Source organism: Eschrichtius robustus, chromosome 16, assembly GCF_028021215.1.
Source record: "Eschrichtius robustus isolate mEscRob2 chromosome 16, mEscRob2.pri, whole genome shotgun sequence".
NCBI lineage: Eukaryota > Metazoa > Chordata > Mammalia > Artiodactyla > Eschrichtiidae > Eschrichtius > Eschrichtius robustus.
In genome coordinates this window covers 14,990,936-15,008,442 of record NC_090839.1, presented here as the reverse complement: position 1 = coordinate 15,008,442, position 17,507 = coordinate 14,990,936, and the positions used below count along the sequence as shown (strand labels likewise).

Genomic DNA, 17,507 nt, shown 5'->3' with positions numbered 1-17,507 from the left:
AATATCAAAGAATGCATTATTATTATGGTTCAGAGGTGAAGTGACTTGCCCAGGGTCACACAGCCAGGAGATGGCAGAGCTGGGAATGAAAACCAGAACTGTGTGACTCCAAAACAGGTATTCATTAATTCGTGCACTCTAGGGCTTCAATTTTCCCATAAAGGAAGTTAACTGTCTCCATCTCATAGACTGATTTATTAGATAAGCATATAAAGTGCCTGGCACATAGTAAGCCCTTTAAATACAGCTTGTCAAATTGTTGCTGTAGTCCTTCCCAAATAATGCTTTGAAGAAGGCAAATATAGATCCTGCCTCACACTGGCTGGTTGGGAAGAAGGGAGGGAGGGAAGATGCTTGTTATTGGCATAAGGGGTGACAATTGGGGCTGGCGCTTGTGCTGGGTTGAGCAGTTCTGGAGAAGTGAAAGGGCTTCCAGAGATCATCCCCACCCCCCTCCTGCTATTTTGCAGCCGAAGAGTCCAAAGCCCAGAGAGGGGAAGGCATTTACACTAGTTCACACAGCAGATTAGAGTCCAAGACCCCATCTCCTGATTCCAGGTCAGAATCATGGTCTTGGCTCAGATAATTAAAAGCGATCACAGCCATCTCTTGAATACTTGCAACATACACTGTCCTAAGTATTTTATGTGTTGGATCTCATTTTACCCTCACATCAATTTAGGGACAAAGGGCCCTTTTAAATTTATTTTTATTGTTTAGTTATTTATTTTTTGGAGTTCACGTACATTTATTCAATTGACACCAGTGGGGAGTGGGGGGAGACAGGTTTTTCTTTTCTTCCACACAAACCGGAAGACAATTTCACACAGTTTCCCCAAGTGGGGAAGTCTAAATCAATGCACACCCAGTGGACAGAGAACGCAGATAGCAGCCCGCTGTCCAGATATTTGCACATAATTATAGGACCCCTGCCACAGGATGCGCCCTGGTCCACCACACCCCCCACCTCTCCAGACCCTCCTCTCCCACCCCAACCTCATTGCCTTTAGCTACAGTAAATATCCCAGGGCCTGGGACATAGCAGACCGCTTAGGGGGCTGCTGGCCCTGGATGGCTGGACCCAGCCGGCCACGGGAAAAGGGTAAAGCTCAGAAGGGCTTTTTTTACAGCTGAGGAAACAAACTCACAGTGGTGAAGACATTTGCCCAAGGCGCTGAAGGAATGAAGCCATGTCTGCTGGCTTCCAGATGCCACAAACTCCCCCTTTTACTATCCTGAACCATCCAGCCTGTCGAAGACAGGGGGTTGTCCCCGTGGAATCCCCCGATTCCTGCCAAGCAGAGCCCATGCCTTCTGCTCTCAGGTGGAGCAGAGGAGGAAGCTGAATCAAGGAAGGCTTCCAGGAAGAAGAGGACAGAGCCTGGGAGTGTAGGGAGGGGCCCACGAGGGGGTCTGACTGGGAAGGGGGATCATTAGGTTCAGAAAGAAGCCTCAGGGAATTTTCCATCCTTTTCTCTTAGGCTGACCACTTGGGGCCTTCAGATGGAGGGCTCAGGGAGTCCTCCGGCCGTGCCTCCCTCCCTCGCTCTCACACAGTTCTCACAACCTCTGCAGTTTGCAAAACCCAATCCTTCCCCTATGGGCCTGTGGTTTCCTGTGGGTCTGGGGTCCTGCCCGACTCGGCAATGGGGACTGTGGGCAGGAGGGAGAGGGGGAGGTGGTGTAAGCCCTTTCTTTGCCTTCTCATGCTGGGACTGCCCAACACACACACACACACACACACACACACACACCATTCCCTGAGTCAGCTCTCGCCCCGGCCTGTCGGGGAGGGGCGGGGTCACTGATTCATTTGACAGCGCCTCTTTAAAGCCCCCACAAGGGCAGCTGCAGCCAGACACTGCTACCCTCACCATGAACCCCTGGCAGCCCTTGGTCCTGGCGCTCCTGGTGCTGGGCTGCTCTGCTGCCCCCAGCCCACGCCAGCCCACCTTTGTGGTCTTCCCGGGAGAACTACAAAGCGATCTCACCGACAGGCAGCTGGCAGAGGTAGGCACACACTCCAGCCTAGAGTTGGGAAGGGCTGGCTAGGAGTCCCAGGAAGGACATGGGCTCTCAGAGGAGATACTTAGGGGCATGTTGGGGGGTGATGGGCACCTCTGGAGAACAGAGGTGTCCAGGCTCGGGCACTGGGATGCTCTGGACAGTGATTGCCAGGAATGGGTTGATGAGGGTTTCCTAGATGGGCAATGGGAAGTGGTGAAGGGGCATTGGAGGGTTCTGGAGTGGGGATGGGCTGGGGATGAACAGGGGTAAACCCTAGGAGGCCCTGAGGTAGGCATGGGCCAGGGGCATCCAGGGGTGGAAAGGAGCTGAGGATGTCTACAGGGAGGGGAGATTCTTGGGTGGGCACAGGCACTGGTATGCAGGGTACCCAGTCCTGGATACAACACCTTGTTGCCAGTCCCTGAGAGCCTGGAGGGATGGAGTCCTCACCCAGCAGGTCAGAGAAAGGAAGTCAGGGTTCTGGGATGTCTCTGCCCCTCCTTCCACAGGAATATCTGTACCGCTACGGCTACACTCATGTGGCAGAGATGAGCGAGGATGATCAGTCCCTGCGTCGGCCTCTGCAGCGTCTCCAGCGGCGCCTGGCCCTGCCGGAGACTGGCGAGCTGGACAGCACCACCCTGAATGCCATGCGTGCCCCGCGCTGCGGCGTCCCAGACCTGGGCAGATTCCAGACCTTTGAGGGCGACCTCAAGTGGCACCATCACAACATCACCTACTGGTGCGAGGCTGGGCCCCCCGGGGGCGAGCGGGGCGTGGTGGGGAGAGGCCGTCCCGGTGGTCAACACGTCCCGTCTTAGGCCCATCCCTGGGTTTCACTAAACCAGGGATTTAGTGAGCCCAGGGCAAGCGGCTACACCTCTGGGCCTTCGTTCCCCCATGGGAAACGACCTCGCAGTCTGAGTCCTCCTGTCGGGGCCTTTGTGAGTGTCCGAAGAGAAAAATGCGTCTGAAAGTGCTTTAGAGCTGAAAGCGTGGAGCGCAGACAGCGTTGTGTATCTGAAGTTGCTGAGACACGGGGTGTCGCTGCTGCTCCGGATCCCGCCTCTCACTTCCGACCTCTAGCCTCCTGCCTTTCCCCTGCAGGATCCAAAACTACTCGGAAGACTTGCCGCGCTCCGTGATCGACGACGCCTTTGCCCGTGCTTTCGCGCTCTGGAGCGCGGTGACGCCGCTCACCTTCACTCGCGTGTACGGCCGTGAAGCCGACATAGTCATCCAGTTTGGTGTTAGGGGTGAGAACGCGAGAAGGGGAATGCCAGGAGAATCTGAGAGGGGACAGAGGAGGGAGGACCTCGGAGAGAGTAGAGGGGGCCCTGGACCCGGATTTCTCTTGCTTGTCCCCGCAGCCCTGGCTGCCGCTCGCCCTTATGGCGCCCCCTGCTGACCGACACCTCACAGTGCGGGGACGCAAATCTTGGACAGCGGCTCCTAGGCTGGATTGCAGCCCGCACTCAGTCCAGCGCCCTTGGGCAGTGCACAACCTGCGCAGCCGTACGCGGCTAACTCTCTTCTCCACCTGCTTCTTCAGAGCACGGAGATGGGTATCCCTTCGATGGAAAGAACGGGCTCCTGGCACACGCCTTTCCTCCTGGCCCAGGCATTCAGGGAGACGCCCACTTCGACGATGAAGAGTTATGGTCTCTGGGCAAAGGCGTCGGTGAGATTCCCGAACCGCCCCGGTCCCCATTCCCTTCTCCTCTCACGCGCATCACCAGCCGCCCTGACCCCGTCTCCCTTTCCTGCAGTGGTTCCGACCTACTTCGGAAACGCGAAGGGCGCCACCTGCCACTTCCCCTTCACCTTCGAGGGCCGCTCCTACTCCGCCTGCACCACGGACGGCCGCTCCGACGACATGCTCTGGTGCAGCACCACGGCCGACTACGACACCGACAGCCAGTTCGGCTTCTGCCCCAGCGAGAGTGAGTACCCACCCTCCTCGAGGGTCCAGAACGCTGGGTTTTTACCCCAGCCTTGCCGCTAGTGCTGTGTGGCCTGCAAAGCACTGTCCTGTTCTCTGGGTCCGTTCCCCCGTTGTGAAAGGAGGCGAGGAGGGGTGGAGGACACAGGTAGCTTGTGGGTCAATAAACTCGTGGCGCCTTCGGGTAATCGCGTGGGCCTCCCAGGACTCTACACCAAGGACGGCAATGCGGACGGCAAGCCCTGCGTTTTTCCGTTCACCTTTGAGGGCCGCTCCTACTCTGCCTGTACCACCGACGGTCGCTCGGACGGCTACCGCTGGTGCGCCACCACCGCCAGCTATGACCAGGACAAGCTCTATGGCTTCTGCCCGACCCGAGGTACCTCTGCCCCACCTACCTGATTCAGCCTCGCCCCCTAATTCCGCGTCGGTCCCCGAGCGTGGCTCTTCCACCCATCAGTTTGTCCTTCTACTCCTAGTCGGTCCTCAGGACAGCCGTGACTCTGGCCGCCATCACCACGGCTCCTCCCCCTGCCTTCCTATTGCTGCCGCCGCATTCACGGAGGCCTCGCCTTTTAGCCCTGCTTGCAGCCTCTCCCTGGGCCTCTGATCCTCAGGCCCCGCCCACCAGTCTAGCCTGGTCTCCGCTGTGTGCGGCACCACGCCCCCTAAGCTTTTTTTTTTTTTTTTAATTTATTTTATTTTTGGCTACGTTGGGTCTTTGTTGCTGTGTGCGGGCTTTTCTCTATTTGCGGCGAGCGGGGGCTACTCTTCCTTGTGGTGCGCGAGCTTCTCATTGCGGTGGCTTCTCTTGTTGCGGAGCACCGGCTCTAGGTGCCGGGGGCTTCAGTAGTTGCAGTACGCGGGCTCGGTAGTTGTGGCTCGCGGCTCTAGAGCGCAGGCTCCGTAGTTGTGGTGCACGGGCTTAGTTGCTCCGCGGCATGTGGGATCTTCCCGGACCAGGGCTCGAACCCGTGTCCCCTGCCTTGGCAGGCGGATTCTTAACCACTGTGCCACCAGGGATGCCCCCCCCTCCCCCCCACAAGCTTTTAAAATAGGCCTCCAAGTGTCTCTCTCTCCATGATTGGCCCGCCCCTGGGTCTTTATTGGACCCACCCACTTGGCTCACCGGAGGCCCTGGGTCTCTCTAGTTGACGCGACGGTGACCGAGGGCAACTCGGCGGGGGAGCTGTGCGTCTTCCCCTTCATCTTCCTGGGCAAGGAGTACTCGGCCTGCACCAGAGAGGGCCGCCGTGATGGGCAGCTCTGGTGCGCCACCACCTCCAACTTCGACAGAGACAAGAAGTGGGGCTTCTGCCCGGATCAAGGTGGGCATGGTTCTGAGATTCCCAGGCTGGGACCTCAGCCAGGGCAGTAGTGTCCGGGAGGGATGGCCGGGGCTGGGAGCTCGGCTCAGGGCTCACGTCTCAGGCTCCCTCTTTCGTCCAGGATACAGCCTGTTCCTTGTGGCGGCGCACGAGTTTGGCCACGCGCTGGGCTTAGATCACTCGTCTGTGCCAGAGGCGCTCATGTATCCCATGTACAGTTTCACTGAGAAGCACCCCCTGCATAAGGACGATGTGCAGGGCATCCAGCATCTGTATGGTGAGGGTGTGGGGCAGGGACGGAGGGAGGAGAGGGAAAGGCTGGGCTCTGCCGGCCGCGAGTACCCCGAGAATGCAGAGGAGGGGAAAGTTAGGACCCCCAACATCTATCTTCTGGAGACCCTGGCCAATGGGTACAATTGTTGCCAGGTCAGTGCTTGGAGATGGTGATAAAGAGCCCAGACTCTAGAGTGAGACAGACATAGGTTCAAAAGCCAGTCCAGCCACTTCCTGGCTAGATGACTTTGGATATGTTACTTCACCCCTCAACTTCCTCATCTGTAAAGTGAGGCTAACACCTGCCTCATGGGGTTGTTAGGAGGCTTAAGTGAGCTAGAATAATGCCTGGCATATAGTAAGCACCATATAAGTGTTTGACATTTTTATTATTATCACCACTTATTATCATTAGTATATTTCCTCATTAAAAATGGGGATATTAAAGAATCTACTTCAGAGGTTTTTTTTCTGAAGATCAAACAAGCTAATGTGAATATTTTAAAATATAAATTTATTTATTTTTGACTGCGTTGGGTCTTTGTTGCCGTGCGCGGGCTTCAGTAGTTGTAGCACGTGGGCTCAGTAGTTGTGTCACACGCGCTTAGTTGCTCCACGGCATGTGGGATCTTCCCATGTGGGATCTTCCCGGACCAGGGCTCAAACCCGTGTCCCCTGCACTGGCAGGTGGATTGTTACCGCTGCGCCACCAGGGAAGCCCCTAATGTGAGTTTATAAAGCTCCTAGCACTGTTTGGCATTCAGGTTGAGAGCTCAAAAAACACTTCTCTCTCAGCAGCCTGGGGATGGGGGTGAGTATGTGAAAGGAAGCAGCCTGCCCAGGGTTGGGGGGAGGCAGGGTCCAGCGTCTAGAGTGCGGAGAGTGAGCGCCAGGGGCCTCACTGGTAGGCTTTGGGGGAGCAGACAGTCCATGGGCACAGCGCTCCGTAGGAACAGGGGCTGTCTCATGCGGTGTCTCTTTTTAGGTCCTCGCCCCGAACCTGAACCACGGCCTCCAACCACTGCCACAGCTGAACCGCAGCCCACCGCCCCTCCTACGGTCTGCGCCACGGGGCCTCCCACTGCCCCCCCCTCAGAACGCCCCACTGCTGGCTCCACAGGCCCCCCTTCCGCTGGCCCCACGGGTCCTCCCACTGCTGGCCCTTCTGCGATCCCTACAAGGTCCCTGGATCCAGCGGACGATGTCTGCAACGTGAACATCTTCGACGCCATCGCGGAGATCGGGAATCGCCTGTATCTCTTCAAGGATGGGTGAGGGGCAGGGGCTGTGAGGTTTCGGGAAGGGGCTTGGAGGCGGGACCTGCCTGTGTCTCCCCGCCCACTGACCTTGTGTTCAAGGTTCAGTGCCAGCCGTTCCCTTTTCTCGTCCAGGAGGTACTGGCGACTCTCTGAGAGTGGGGGACGCCGGTTGCAGGGTCCCTTCCTTATCAAGAACACGTGGCCTGCGCTGCCCCGCAAGCTGGACTCCGCTTTTCAGGATCCGCTCACGAAGAAGATTTTCTTCTTCTCTGGTTAGTTTCCTGCTTTCTTCCTTCCCTATCCGCCCCCCTCCACACACACACACACACACACACACACACACACACCCCAACCTGCTTTCTTCCTTCCCTATCCGCCCCCCTCCACACACACACACACACACACACACACACACACACACACACACACACACACACACACACCCCAACCTAGAAGGACCAAGAGACCGAGGACAATTCATAAAACGTCTTGTGTGCATTAGAAAAAGACGCCCCCTTCTGGCGGATACAATTTAGCAAATTTAGCAGGGGCTGAATTTCAGCCCTCCTCACCGCACCCTTGGACAATCGTACCGAGAGGCTCTGCTCCTTGGGCACACAGACTGCGGGCACGCCGGGCGCGGAAAGGCCTCGCTGCGTTCTCCCTCTTGATATTCAAGGAGAGTATATGCCCCGCCCCCAGACCGATGTGACCCTTCTCTCCTGCAGGGCGCCAAGTGTGGGTGTACACAGGCGCGTCGGTGCTAGGCCCAAGGCGTCTGGACAAGCTGGGCCTGGGCCCGGAAGTGGCCCAAGTCACCGGGGCCCTGCCGCGCGCCGGGGGTAAGGTGCTGCTGTTCAGCAGGCAGTGCTTCTGGAGGTGAGAGTCCCGGGACCGCCGGCAGGGGGAGCCCAGGCGCCATCCGACTGCCCGCCGGCTCAGCAACTGTCTCCTCGCTGCCGTCCTGCAGGTTCGACGTGAAGACACAGAAGGTGGATCCCCGGAGCGCCACCCCAGTGGACCAGATGTTCCCCGGGGTGCCCATGAGTACTCACGACATCTTTCAGTACCAAGGTGAGGGATGAGGACGAGGGTCGGGGGAGGATCCCTCCCTGAGACACCTCCCACGGTAGGTTCCCCTGCCTTAGTGATTGGTCAAATTCTGAGAGAGAGAAAGAAAAAGCCCGTGGAGATTGAGGCAAATGCCCCAGCACAGGTGAGTTCCCTATAGAGGCAGGGATCTTACCAGATCATTCAGGGACACAGGGGCACAACCAGAACTAGGACCCAGATTTCCTGTCTCCCCAGCTGAAAGCCCTTTCCCCTACAAGTACAGGACACCTGGTTTGCATGGAGGCTCATTCCTTTATTAGACAATATTTATCAAGTGCCTATAATGTGCCAGGCACTGTGCTGCCACTGGGGATACAGTGATAAATAAGACACTTCATAGCTGTGTGTCTTTGGGCAAGTCACTGCTACTCACAGAGCCTCAGTTTCCCCATCTGTAAAATGGGGGTGGTAGCTGGAGTTACACTTGCTTTCTCTTTCTCACTGCTCACCTCCAATCAGCTGACAAGTTCTGTTGACTCAGCCGCCAAAATATTCACAAGCTCCTCTGCAAACACCCTAGTCCAAGCCATACTGGTTGTCCAATACCTTTAATATATTCTGTGAGAGTCGGGAGGGGCTAGGAGTGGAGGGCGATGGTTTTGTGGGTGACTCTAGACCCATTCCAAGGTCAAAGAAATTAACATGACCTGATCTGACCCCCTCCCCCCTCCTCATCCCCTCCCACTACTCCTGTCATTCCCTTTGCTCTGCTCCACTCACACCAGCCTCTGGCTGTTCTCTGAACACATCAAGGTCATTCCCAGCTTAGGGCCTTTGTGCCAGTTGTTCCCTCTGTCTGGAAGGTTTTCTCCCCAGATTGTCACTGGGCTGCCTCCCTCTCATCCTTTAGGTCTCAGCACTAAGGCCACCTCTTTGGAGAGGCCTTCTCTGACCCTCATTATCTATTCACTTGCTCGCTCGCTTTTAATATTTCCTCCATCGCTTTCTCCATTGTCAAAACCAATCTCATTTATTTATGCATTTGCTTGTTAATTGTCTGTCTTACCCCACTAGGGTGTAAGCACCAAAAGAACTGAGGTCATGCCTGCATTTTTCCTCTGCTGTATCCCCAGTGCCTCTAACAGTGCTTGGCACGATAAATATTGTTGGATGAATGAATGGGATTTGTTGAATGAATTGTTCTGAGTATCAACTGTGTGCCAGGCTCTGTGTCAGTGCTTTGGACAAGGAGGTCTGTGCCCTCCAGCATCTCTGTGGGGGGCAGGGTGGGGATACAGGTGTCCTATGAAAGCCTTGGAAAGATCTCGAAAGGGCAGGAGGGATGATTGATCTCACTCCTGTTTCTGTATGTGTATGTGGGAAGGTTGGAATCACCCCTCTTGGTCCTGCCTTTCCCTTGCAGAGAAAGCTTACTTCTGCCAGGATCGCTTCTACTGGCGCGTGAGTTCCCAGAATGAGGTGAATCAGGTGGACTATGTGGGCTACGTGACCTTTGACCTCCTGCACTGCCCCGAGGACTAGGGCTCCCCAGCCTGCTTCAGCGCTGCAGTGGGAGCCCCCACAGGGACCATCCCGATAGGGAACGAGCCAGTCTGCCGGATCCAAACTGGTGGGTCTGTTCTGAAGGACAAGGAGAAGGGGAGGTGGGCTGGGCCCTCTCTTCCCACCTTCTTTTTTTGTTGGAATGTTTTTAATAAACGTGGATTCTTTAACCTTTAGGAGCAGATTTATGTATGTATTGTACGCATGCACGCATGTATGTATGTAACCAACAGAGGGCTTACTATGCGCCAGGCAATGTTCTAAGCACTTCATAAATATTAACGTTCAATCCTTCCTATTAGGAAGGTATAATGTAATTACTCCTATTTTATAGCCGAGGAAATGGCCAACCTATTATTCATTCATCAAACATTTATTGAGCCCTTACATGGAGCCAGGCCCTGTGCCGGGCACTGGGGATAGAGAAATGAGTTAAACTATGTTTCTATCCTCAACGACCTCTCAGTGGTCCTCAAATTTTCGGGTGCATGAGAGAGTCCTCAAAACTTGCTTAAAATGCAGGCTCCGGGCTCTAGCCCCAGAGAGTCCAGCTTAGTTACAAGGGTGATGATTCTGTGGCTGGTAGAGGTGGGGTCACACTTGGAGAGTGTGCAGCGTGTGACCCTTTTTCTAGAATAATGGCGCACATGCGCGCACGTGTGTGTGTTTGTGTGTGTGATTCTGCATGTTGTGGTTGAAGTCAGGAAACATTTCCCAGCCAAGATGACATGTGAACTTGAACTGAATCTGGAAGGGTGAGCAAGAGTTTCTTCTTGCGCAAGGAAGACTATCTTCTTCGAGGATAATTTACCAAGAACCATTAAACCTAAAAACGTTCCCACTCTCTAACCCTCACCCATGTGTGCACAAAACAACACCGAGAAGGATGTGAATTGCAGCATTGTTCATAGAATGAGAAACTGGCAACAACCTAAGTGCGCAGAAGCAAGGCAGTGGATAAATAAAATACGGATTATATACATGATGATAGGAACTACCCCTAGCAAGGCACTGACTAGGTGCCGGGCACTGTTGCACGTGCTTTATGTGCGTTAACACAGCCAATCCTTAAAACAACCCTATGAGACAGGTACTACTCTTACCTTAGAGGTACTATTACTATTGCTATCACTCCCTCCCCCTGCTTTATAAATGAGGTAGCTGTGGCACAGAATTACACAGCTGACCTGCAGTCTCCTAGCTGGTGAGTGGTGACCTTGGGATTGGAATGTGAGCTCTTGGGGTAAATGCTGGGAGGAGAGAAAAAGCAAGGGGGCGTTTGGGGGAACTAGAATTGGCTCAGAACTCTAGTATGTGGTTTGAGCAGAGAGGATTCTGGAATGGTTGAGATAGGAATGGTGGTGTGGGCTAGATGAGAGAAGGTCGAAGTGGCAGGCTGAGGAGGATGGATTTGACCCTCCAGGATGGCAGAGGGACTTGACTGAAGGGTCGGGGCAGGTGAGTGGAGGTGATGGGCTTGGTCAGCTTTGATCATCTTCCACACCCGGGGCCCAGGTGGGAGTGTAAGGAGGGGTTCAGGGAACTTCCTCCTAAGCTTCCTGTGGGTGGGGCCCCTCTCCCTTAACTCACCCATTTCTCACTCAGGAATGACCCACTTCCACTGGCATACAAATGTTCCTTAATATGGCTTGTTTAAAATCCCTCTAGACCCCTGTCTCTCAGTTCTGTTCCATTTCTCTACTCCCCACCCCCATCCACAGGAAAACTTCCCCAAAGTACAGTTTCTACTCACTGTCTCCCATTCTCTTCTCAGTCATTTGCAACCTGGCTCCCACTCCACTCCTCCACTGAAATGACTCTCTTCAAAGCCACCTGTGATCTTCCTGTAGCCCGATACAGTGGGTACTTCTCTGGGCTCATTCCATACCATCTCTTGGCTTTTTTGACCCAGTGGATAATGCCCTTCTTCCTGAAATTTTTCTTCACTTGGTCTCTGGGTCACCCCTTCCTCCTGATTCTCCTCGCCTCTCGCTAGCTGGATCTCCCTCTTTCCAACCTTTAAATGATGGTGTGCCCTTGTGCTCTATCCTTGGACGTCTTTGCTGTGTACACGCATTCCCTGTGATCTCGTCTAGCCCTGCAGCTTTACACAGCACCTCTCTGCTAAAGACTCCAAAATTTACATCCCCAGCCTTATCCTCTCCCCTGAGCTCCAGAATCAGATGTTCGACTGCCACCTCCGCATGATCCTTAGGTGCCGAAGAGATATCTCAGTATATCGGGTCCACCTGAGCTCTTGGGCTCCACCTTCCAAATATACTCCTCCATCGGTTGTCCCCACCTTAATAAAAGACGACGTCATCTGCCCTCAATCGAGCTTAAAACCTAATCAGTCCTAAAATCTAGGGATCTGTTAAATTCCTTTTTCTGGCACAGGGTTTCTCAACCTCGGCACTATTGACAATTTGGATCAAATTATTCTTTGTTGTGGGGGACTCTCCATACATTGTAGGATGTTTGATGTCTTCCTCCAGGAGGTAGTGGGATCCGTGGACAGATGCTGGACCCATTCAGGGTCAGTCTCCCTCCCTCTATCACGGGCCCTAACATGGCGACAGAGTGCAGGGAGGCGACGGTGAATCTGTGGCTCGTGGCTGGCAGTCTTGGTGTAGGACTAGATGGCACAGGTGGCCTCTACCAACTAGATGCAGTGCCACCCTCCTCCAGACAACAAAAACGTCTCTGAATATTGCCAAACGTTCCCTGGTGGGCAAAACTGCCCCGAGTTGAGAACCATTGCTCTAATGTAACAAACATTCAGACAGCTTGACCCGCCATAAGTGTACATTTCAACAAACTGAACACGACTGTCTAACCAGCAACCAGATCAAGAAACAAAACATTCTTAGCACCCTAAAAGCCCCCTCATGCCCCTTTTTAATCACTACCCCTTCATCCCAAGAGTTACCACCATTACTTCTAACAGCTTAAAGATAGATTTTGACTATTTTTTACTTGATTTAAATAGTATTTTACAGTCTATACTCTTTTGTGTCTGGCTTTTTTAAAAAAATAAATTTATTTTATTTATTTATTTTTGGCTGTGTTGGGTCTTTGTTGCTGCGCGCGGGCTTTCTCTAGTTGTGGTGAGCGGGGGGCTAGCTCGTTGTGGTGCACGGGCTTCTCATGGCGGTGGCTTCTCTTATTGCGGAGCACAGGCTCTAGGCCCGCGGGCTGCCGTAGTGGCACATGGGCTCAGTAGTTGTGGCTCGCGGGCTCTAGAGCACAGGCTCAGTAGTTGTGGCGCACGGGTTTAGTTGCTCCGCGTCATTTGGGGTCTTCCCGGACCAGGGCTCACACCTGTGTCCCCTGCATTGGCAGGTGGATTCTTAACCACTGCGCCACCAGGGAAGTCCCTGTGTCTGGCTTTTATTCCATGTTATATCTGTGAGATTTATCCATATTGTTTGTGAATTATAGACTGTTCATTCCCACTACTGTTTTCACTGTATTCACATACCATTACTTATTTGCCCATTTTACTGTTTATGGTTACTTGGGTAGTTTCTGATTAGAGGCTATTACAAATAATGCTGCTATGAACATTCTTGTAAATGTCTTCTGGTGAACATGGGCAGCCATTTCTTTGGGGCATATACCTTGGAGTGGAATTGCTGAGTAGACAGGTATGTATAAGTTCAGCTTTAGCTGACAGAACAATTTCCCCAAGTGGTGATGCCCATCTATACTCCCACCGGCAGCGCATGAGAGTCTAGGAGTCCTCCTTGACTCCTCTTTCCTTTACATGCAATGTCCAATCCAGCAGCAGGTCCTGTAGGTTCTACTTCCAAAATGTATCTGGAATTGGACAACTGCCACCACCCTAGCCCGGCTATCATCACCTCTTACCTGGGGGTTGCAGGAGCCTCCTAATTGACTCCCAGCTTCCACTCCTGCCCTTACTTGAGTCTTCACTCAGCAGCCATCATTCCCCTACTCAAAAAGTTCCCATGACTTCCCTTGTAGATTAGAAAAGAATCCAGACTCCTCCCTGAAGCCTTCAAGAGACCATCGATCTGCCCTCCTCTCCTCCCTCATCTCCATCACTCTACTCTCCGTTCACTCTGCTCCAGACACACTGGCCTTCTTGCTGCTCCCTGAACAGTCCAGGCTTCTTTTCACCCCAGGGCCTTTGTACTTGCTATTTTCTCTGCTAGAGAGCTCTTCCCCCAGATCTTTGCTTAGCTGGCTCCTTCTCATCAGTGAGGGCTCGGGTGAAATATCACATCTTCTGAGAGGTCTTCTTAGACCATCCCCTAAAGTAGTCCTTCCCCCTAGTCATTACCCCTTGGCCCTACTTTTTCTTCTTGACATAAACCACAGTCTCAAATGATCTTGTCTATGCGTTTGCTCACTTGTAATCTTTCTCCTCTCACTCATTAGAATTTGAGCCACACGAGGGCAGGAAGCCAGTCGATCTCATCCAGTGCTGTATCAGTACCTAGCACCAAAGCCTCAAACACAGGCGCGCTATCAAGATGTGCTGAATGAGTGAATTAAACCCAGGTGTTTAGGAGACCCCAGCCGAGGAGGGACCGGGCTCCTGGTGCAGGGGTGGCTCTCAGCAGCAGGTTGGATCCTCAAGCGCTTCCAGTGGAATTGACAGCCCAGGGCCTCAAAGCGCAGTGGCCAGATACAGAGGCGCAGCACAGCGGGCACTAGGACCCTGCGCGGCGCCGCGACCGGCGGGGGGCGGCCGGCGGGGATGGGGGAATACGCTCTTTCTGCCTCCTGGAGCCCGGCTGCGGCCACTTGTGCGATCCGGGCCCGTACCGCGGCCGCCCGGCTCCTTTCCGCACCATGAGCCGCAGGTTCACTGTCACTTCGCTGCCCCCCGCGGGGCCTGCCGGGACCTCTGACTCGGAGTCCCACCGGCATTCAGCAGCCGGTCTCGGTCGCCTCTCAGGAGAAGACGCCAAAGGTAGAGGCCGCAGGGGGCGGGGCCTGCCGGAGTGGGGCGGGGCGAGATAAGGGGAGGGGACACGGTGGGCGGGTCTTCTGTTGGGAGGGGTGGGACCAGGACTGGTAGGCAGAGGGTCCCAGCCGAAGGCCAGAAAAGGGAGAGGAGGTGGAACCTAGGGAACTGGGGGAAGGCTGAAGGGAAATGATGAAGGGAGGGACCACATTGAGGTGGGAGGGGACACAGGGAAGAGGGTGGGGCTAGAGGCGAAGGGGCGGATCTTATAAAGAAGCTAGGGTCCAGGGGGCTGGGCCGGAGCGCAATAAAGGGGCGGGGTCATCTCGGGTAGGGGGCGGGACCAGAGGGGGAGAAGGTGGAACCAGGGAAAGGGAGGGCCGTGTGCGTCCACAGCCAATGGGTGGAGGCAGGACTATCTCGTTTTGGGGGCAGAAAAGGGCGGGACCAGAGACGAAGGGGTTGGGCTAGTAGTATAGGGGTGGAGTTGAGGGCGGGAGGAAACATGAGTCCGGGTCGCTAGGTCTCCAATCCTCAGTCACCCAGGAGGCGTCGCGGACAGCGCCTGGGGATCCCGGGAAGAAGACAGGAGAATGAGAAATTTGGACCCCGCGCCGCTAGATCCTGGCAGGATTCCGTGGGCACTCTAGTCCCGTCCCTGGGGGATTCACTTAGCTCCTTCTACTCCAGCTCCACAAGCGGTGGGTGGAGCGAGCTCAGGCTGTTCTGGGGGCGTCTTCCTGGAGGGCCCACTGCAGTGATCTTGTAATGGAAGTTACATGCAGGGTACAGAAGAGAGAGGAGGGAAGGGATCGTTCTAGGCTTCGGTGAAGAATTAGCATCCTGGATGCACACGCAGTCTTCTCCGCAGGGGCCACTTGTCAGGGGTCCCCTGCCTGACTCTGGGCCCCTCAGGTCTGGAAGGAACGTGGAGAATTCGCTTGAAGTGGCCCCAGCGCGGGGAGGAGGAAGAGCCTCCCCGGGCCGCCAGGGGTCGCTGCTGAGCCGCAGGTGAGCTCACCCTGACCCCAGCAAAACTAAGCACCAAAAACCCTTTAGGGGTTTATTTGGTGAACCTCTGCATTGGATAGATGACCAAACTGAGGCCTATATTTCAGCATGGCTCCAATCCCGTGAACCAACCGCCTCCTGGACGTTGTCATTCAGATTTTTGGGGGCTCTTTCCTTTCTTCATCTTTCCCATAATCTGTCTGCCCCTTTTCTCATTTTCAGGAATGCCTTACCATTCTTACAGATTTAAAAGTCAGAGCTCTAGAAGCCATTCTCAACGGCCCCTTTTCTCTTCCCACCAGATCTGATTGGTCCTCATGTCTTGGCCACTTCACCTTCAAAACTTAGCCTGAATCTGGCCACATCTCTCCTCCTGTCATCATCACCCTGGTCCAAACCTCCATCATCTCTCACGTGGCCATGACCACAGCCTCCTCACTGGTCTGCCTGCCTCCAATCCTGTTCACACCACACAACCCCCCCCCCACCCCCCCATCGCTTGTAGGATAAATGGCAAACCCTTTAGTCTGTCATTCAAACCCTTCCCTCATCTGCTGCTGGTATACCTGTCCGTGTCCTTCTCCCACCTCCATTAGCCAGGGAAACTCCTCCTCACTCTGTAAGTTATAGCTCATTTAACCTTTTCTGAAAATCTTTTTCACGTTCCCTCACTTCCAGGCAGAGGCAGACATTCCTCTTCTGCCCGCCCACTGCACTATTATAGCACATGTCCCAATGGATGGAAGTTACTTACTTGTGTGTCTCCTACATCTCAAGGGCAGGGACCACATCCTTTTAACTTTGTGTTCCGAGTACCAAGCCCACAGCCTGGCACTTAGTAGGTGCTTACTGCTCATCAGATGAGAGGGGGAGTGGCTGTAGACTCCTGCTTCCCCTACCCTTGCCTTCTCTCCTGTCATTCCCCACCCCCTGGCCTGAGAATAAGATGGCTCGCTCTCTTATCCCAAGGTGACTGTTCCGTCTTCCCATTCCCATTTCCAAGCTCTTGCATAATGAAGTAAAATACGGCTCCCAGTGTTGGGTGTGCAGGTGTGTGTGCAAATTGGAGGTGAATCTGGAATGCTGTGGGCTTGTGGCAGAGGCGGTGTGTGTGTGTCTTTGCATGTCTTGAGGGAGAAGCATCCCACGCTAGCTCTGGTGACCTGTGGGGCAGTCAGTGAGTCAGTGCTTACGTGTGTCATTGTATGCCAGTGTGTTGATTGGCATGTTGATGTGTGTATTTCTGTGTCTATCTGTGGGATGGGTACCTGTGTGCATGAGTTTACTGAAGTTCCATCTTGAGAGTAATTCGGGGATTTTTAACCTCTTAGGCCCTGAGACAGCCTCCAGCACCTCTCCTTGGTAGGTCGCTACATGGGGAAGTGCACAAGAGCTCCCTAGGGGAACGTAAAATCTGCTGGTATCTTTCCCACAGCTGTTTTTGTGCCAGTGCTCTGGCCCCAGGGGGATGCTCTCGCCACCTGTTGTCATCACCCAGGCCCCTTAGGGAGAGATGGCAGCATGTGGAAGGTGGGGGAAGGGTTGGGGGAGGTTTTGTAGGTCATTTACATACAAGTGTTATCTTTCATTCTGGACCCAGGGAGTGGAGTTTGACCCTGGAGGTGCTTCCTGCTGCCAGGAGATCAGCTATAGATGGGAATGCGACTTACAGGGGAGGAAAGAAGCAAGTCAGAAGGTGATCCTTGAATCTACCACTAACACTGGGGGGCAGCCCACATGCCTCAGTTGCCTCATTTGTACCATGGGAAGATCGATGGTGACTTGGCTGGATAGAATTGAACCTGGGACCAACTGTTACAGTTCTGAGCTACTCCCCCATCCCTTTGCACCACTCCCTGCTGTGCCTCAGTTTCTCATAGAGGAAGACAGGGCACTGGGAAGAGAGCTGGGCCTGGTTAAGACTAACAGGAGTTGGGATGTGTCCCCATGGAGTGAGAGGGAGCCAACTTATGCTAGGGGGATGGAGTGAGACCACAATGTAGCCTATCCACTCTCTAGCACAGCCACTGTGATGTGGCCTTGGGCACATTGCTTCCCCTCTCTGGGCCTCAGTTTCCCCATCTGTAGTATAAAGAAGTTGAACAGGAAGCTACCTGAGGGTCCTTCTAGCCATA

At 54.2% G+C, this 17,507-nt stretch overlaps 2 protein-coding genes across 3 annotated transcripts in view; both read left to right on the top strand.

Annotated features, from left to right (window-relative positions):
- Nucleotides 1-1,875: 1,875 nt before the first annotated feature.
- Nucleotides 1,876-9,601, top strand: MMP9 (matrix metallopeptidase 9). 2 transcript variants are annotated; one of them, XM_068565819.1, is made up of 13 exons: nt 1,876-2,010; nt 2,517-2,749; nt 3,115-3,263; nt 3,560-3,688; nt 3,777-3,950; nt 4,155-4,328; nt 5,101-5,277; nt 5,399-5,554; nt 6,671-6,821; nt 6,942-7,081; nt 7,538-7,688; nt 7,780-7,883; nt 9,286-9,601. In XM_068565819.1, the coding sequence occupies exons 1-13, from the start codon at nt 1,876-1,878 to the stop codon at nt 9,402-9,404; spliced, it is 1,992 nt and encodes a 663-aa protein (XP_068421920.1). In that variant the 3' UTR covers nt 9,405-9,601. The 2 variants fall into 2 exon arrangements, with proteins under 2 accessions (XP_068421920.1, XP_068421919.1); XM_068565818.1 differs by having other exon boundaries at nt 6,536-6,821.
- A 4,569-nt stretch (nt 9,602-14,170) lies between these two features.
- SLC12A5 (solute carrier family 12 member 5) overlaps nt 14,171-17,507 on the top strand; it is a 35,277-nt gene continuing 31,940 nt past the window's right edge. The window contains exon 1 of the mRNA XM_068565221.1: nt 14,171-14,367. Coding sequence (XP_068421322.1) covers nt 14,247-14,367 — 121 coding nt within the window. The 5' untranslated portion in view covers nt 14,171-14,246. The remainder of the gene's footprint in view (nt 14,368-17,507) is intronic.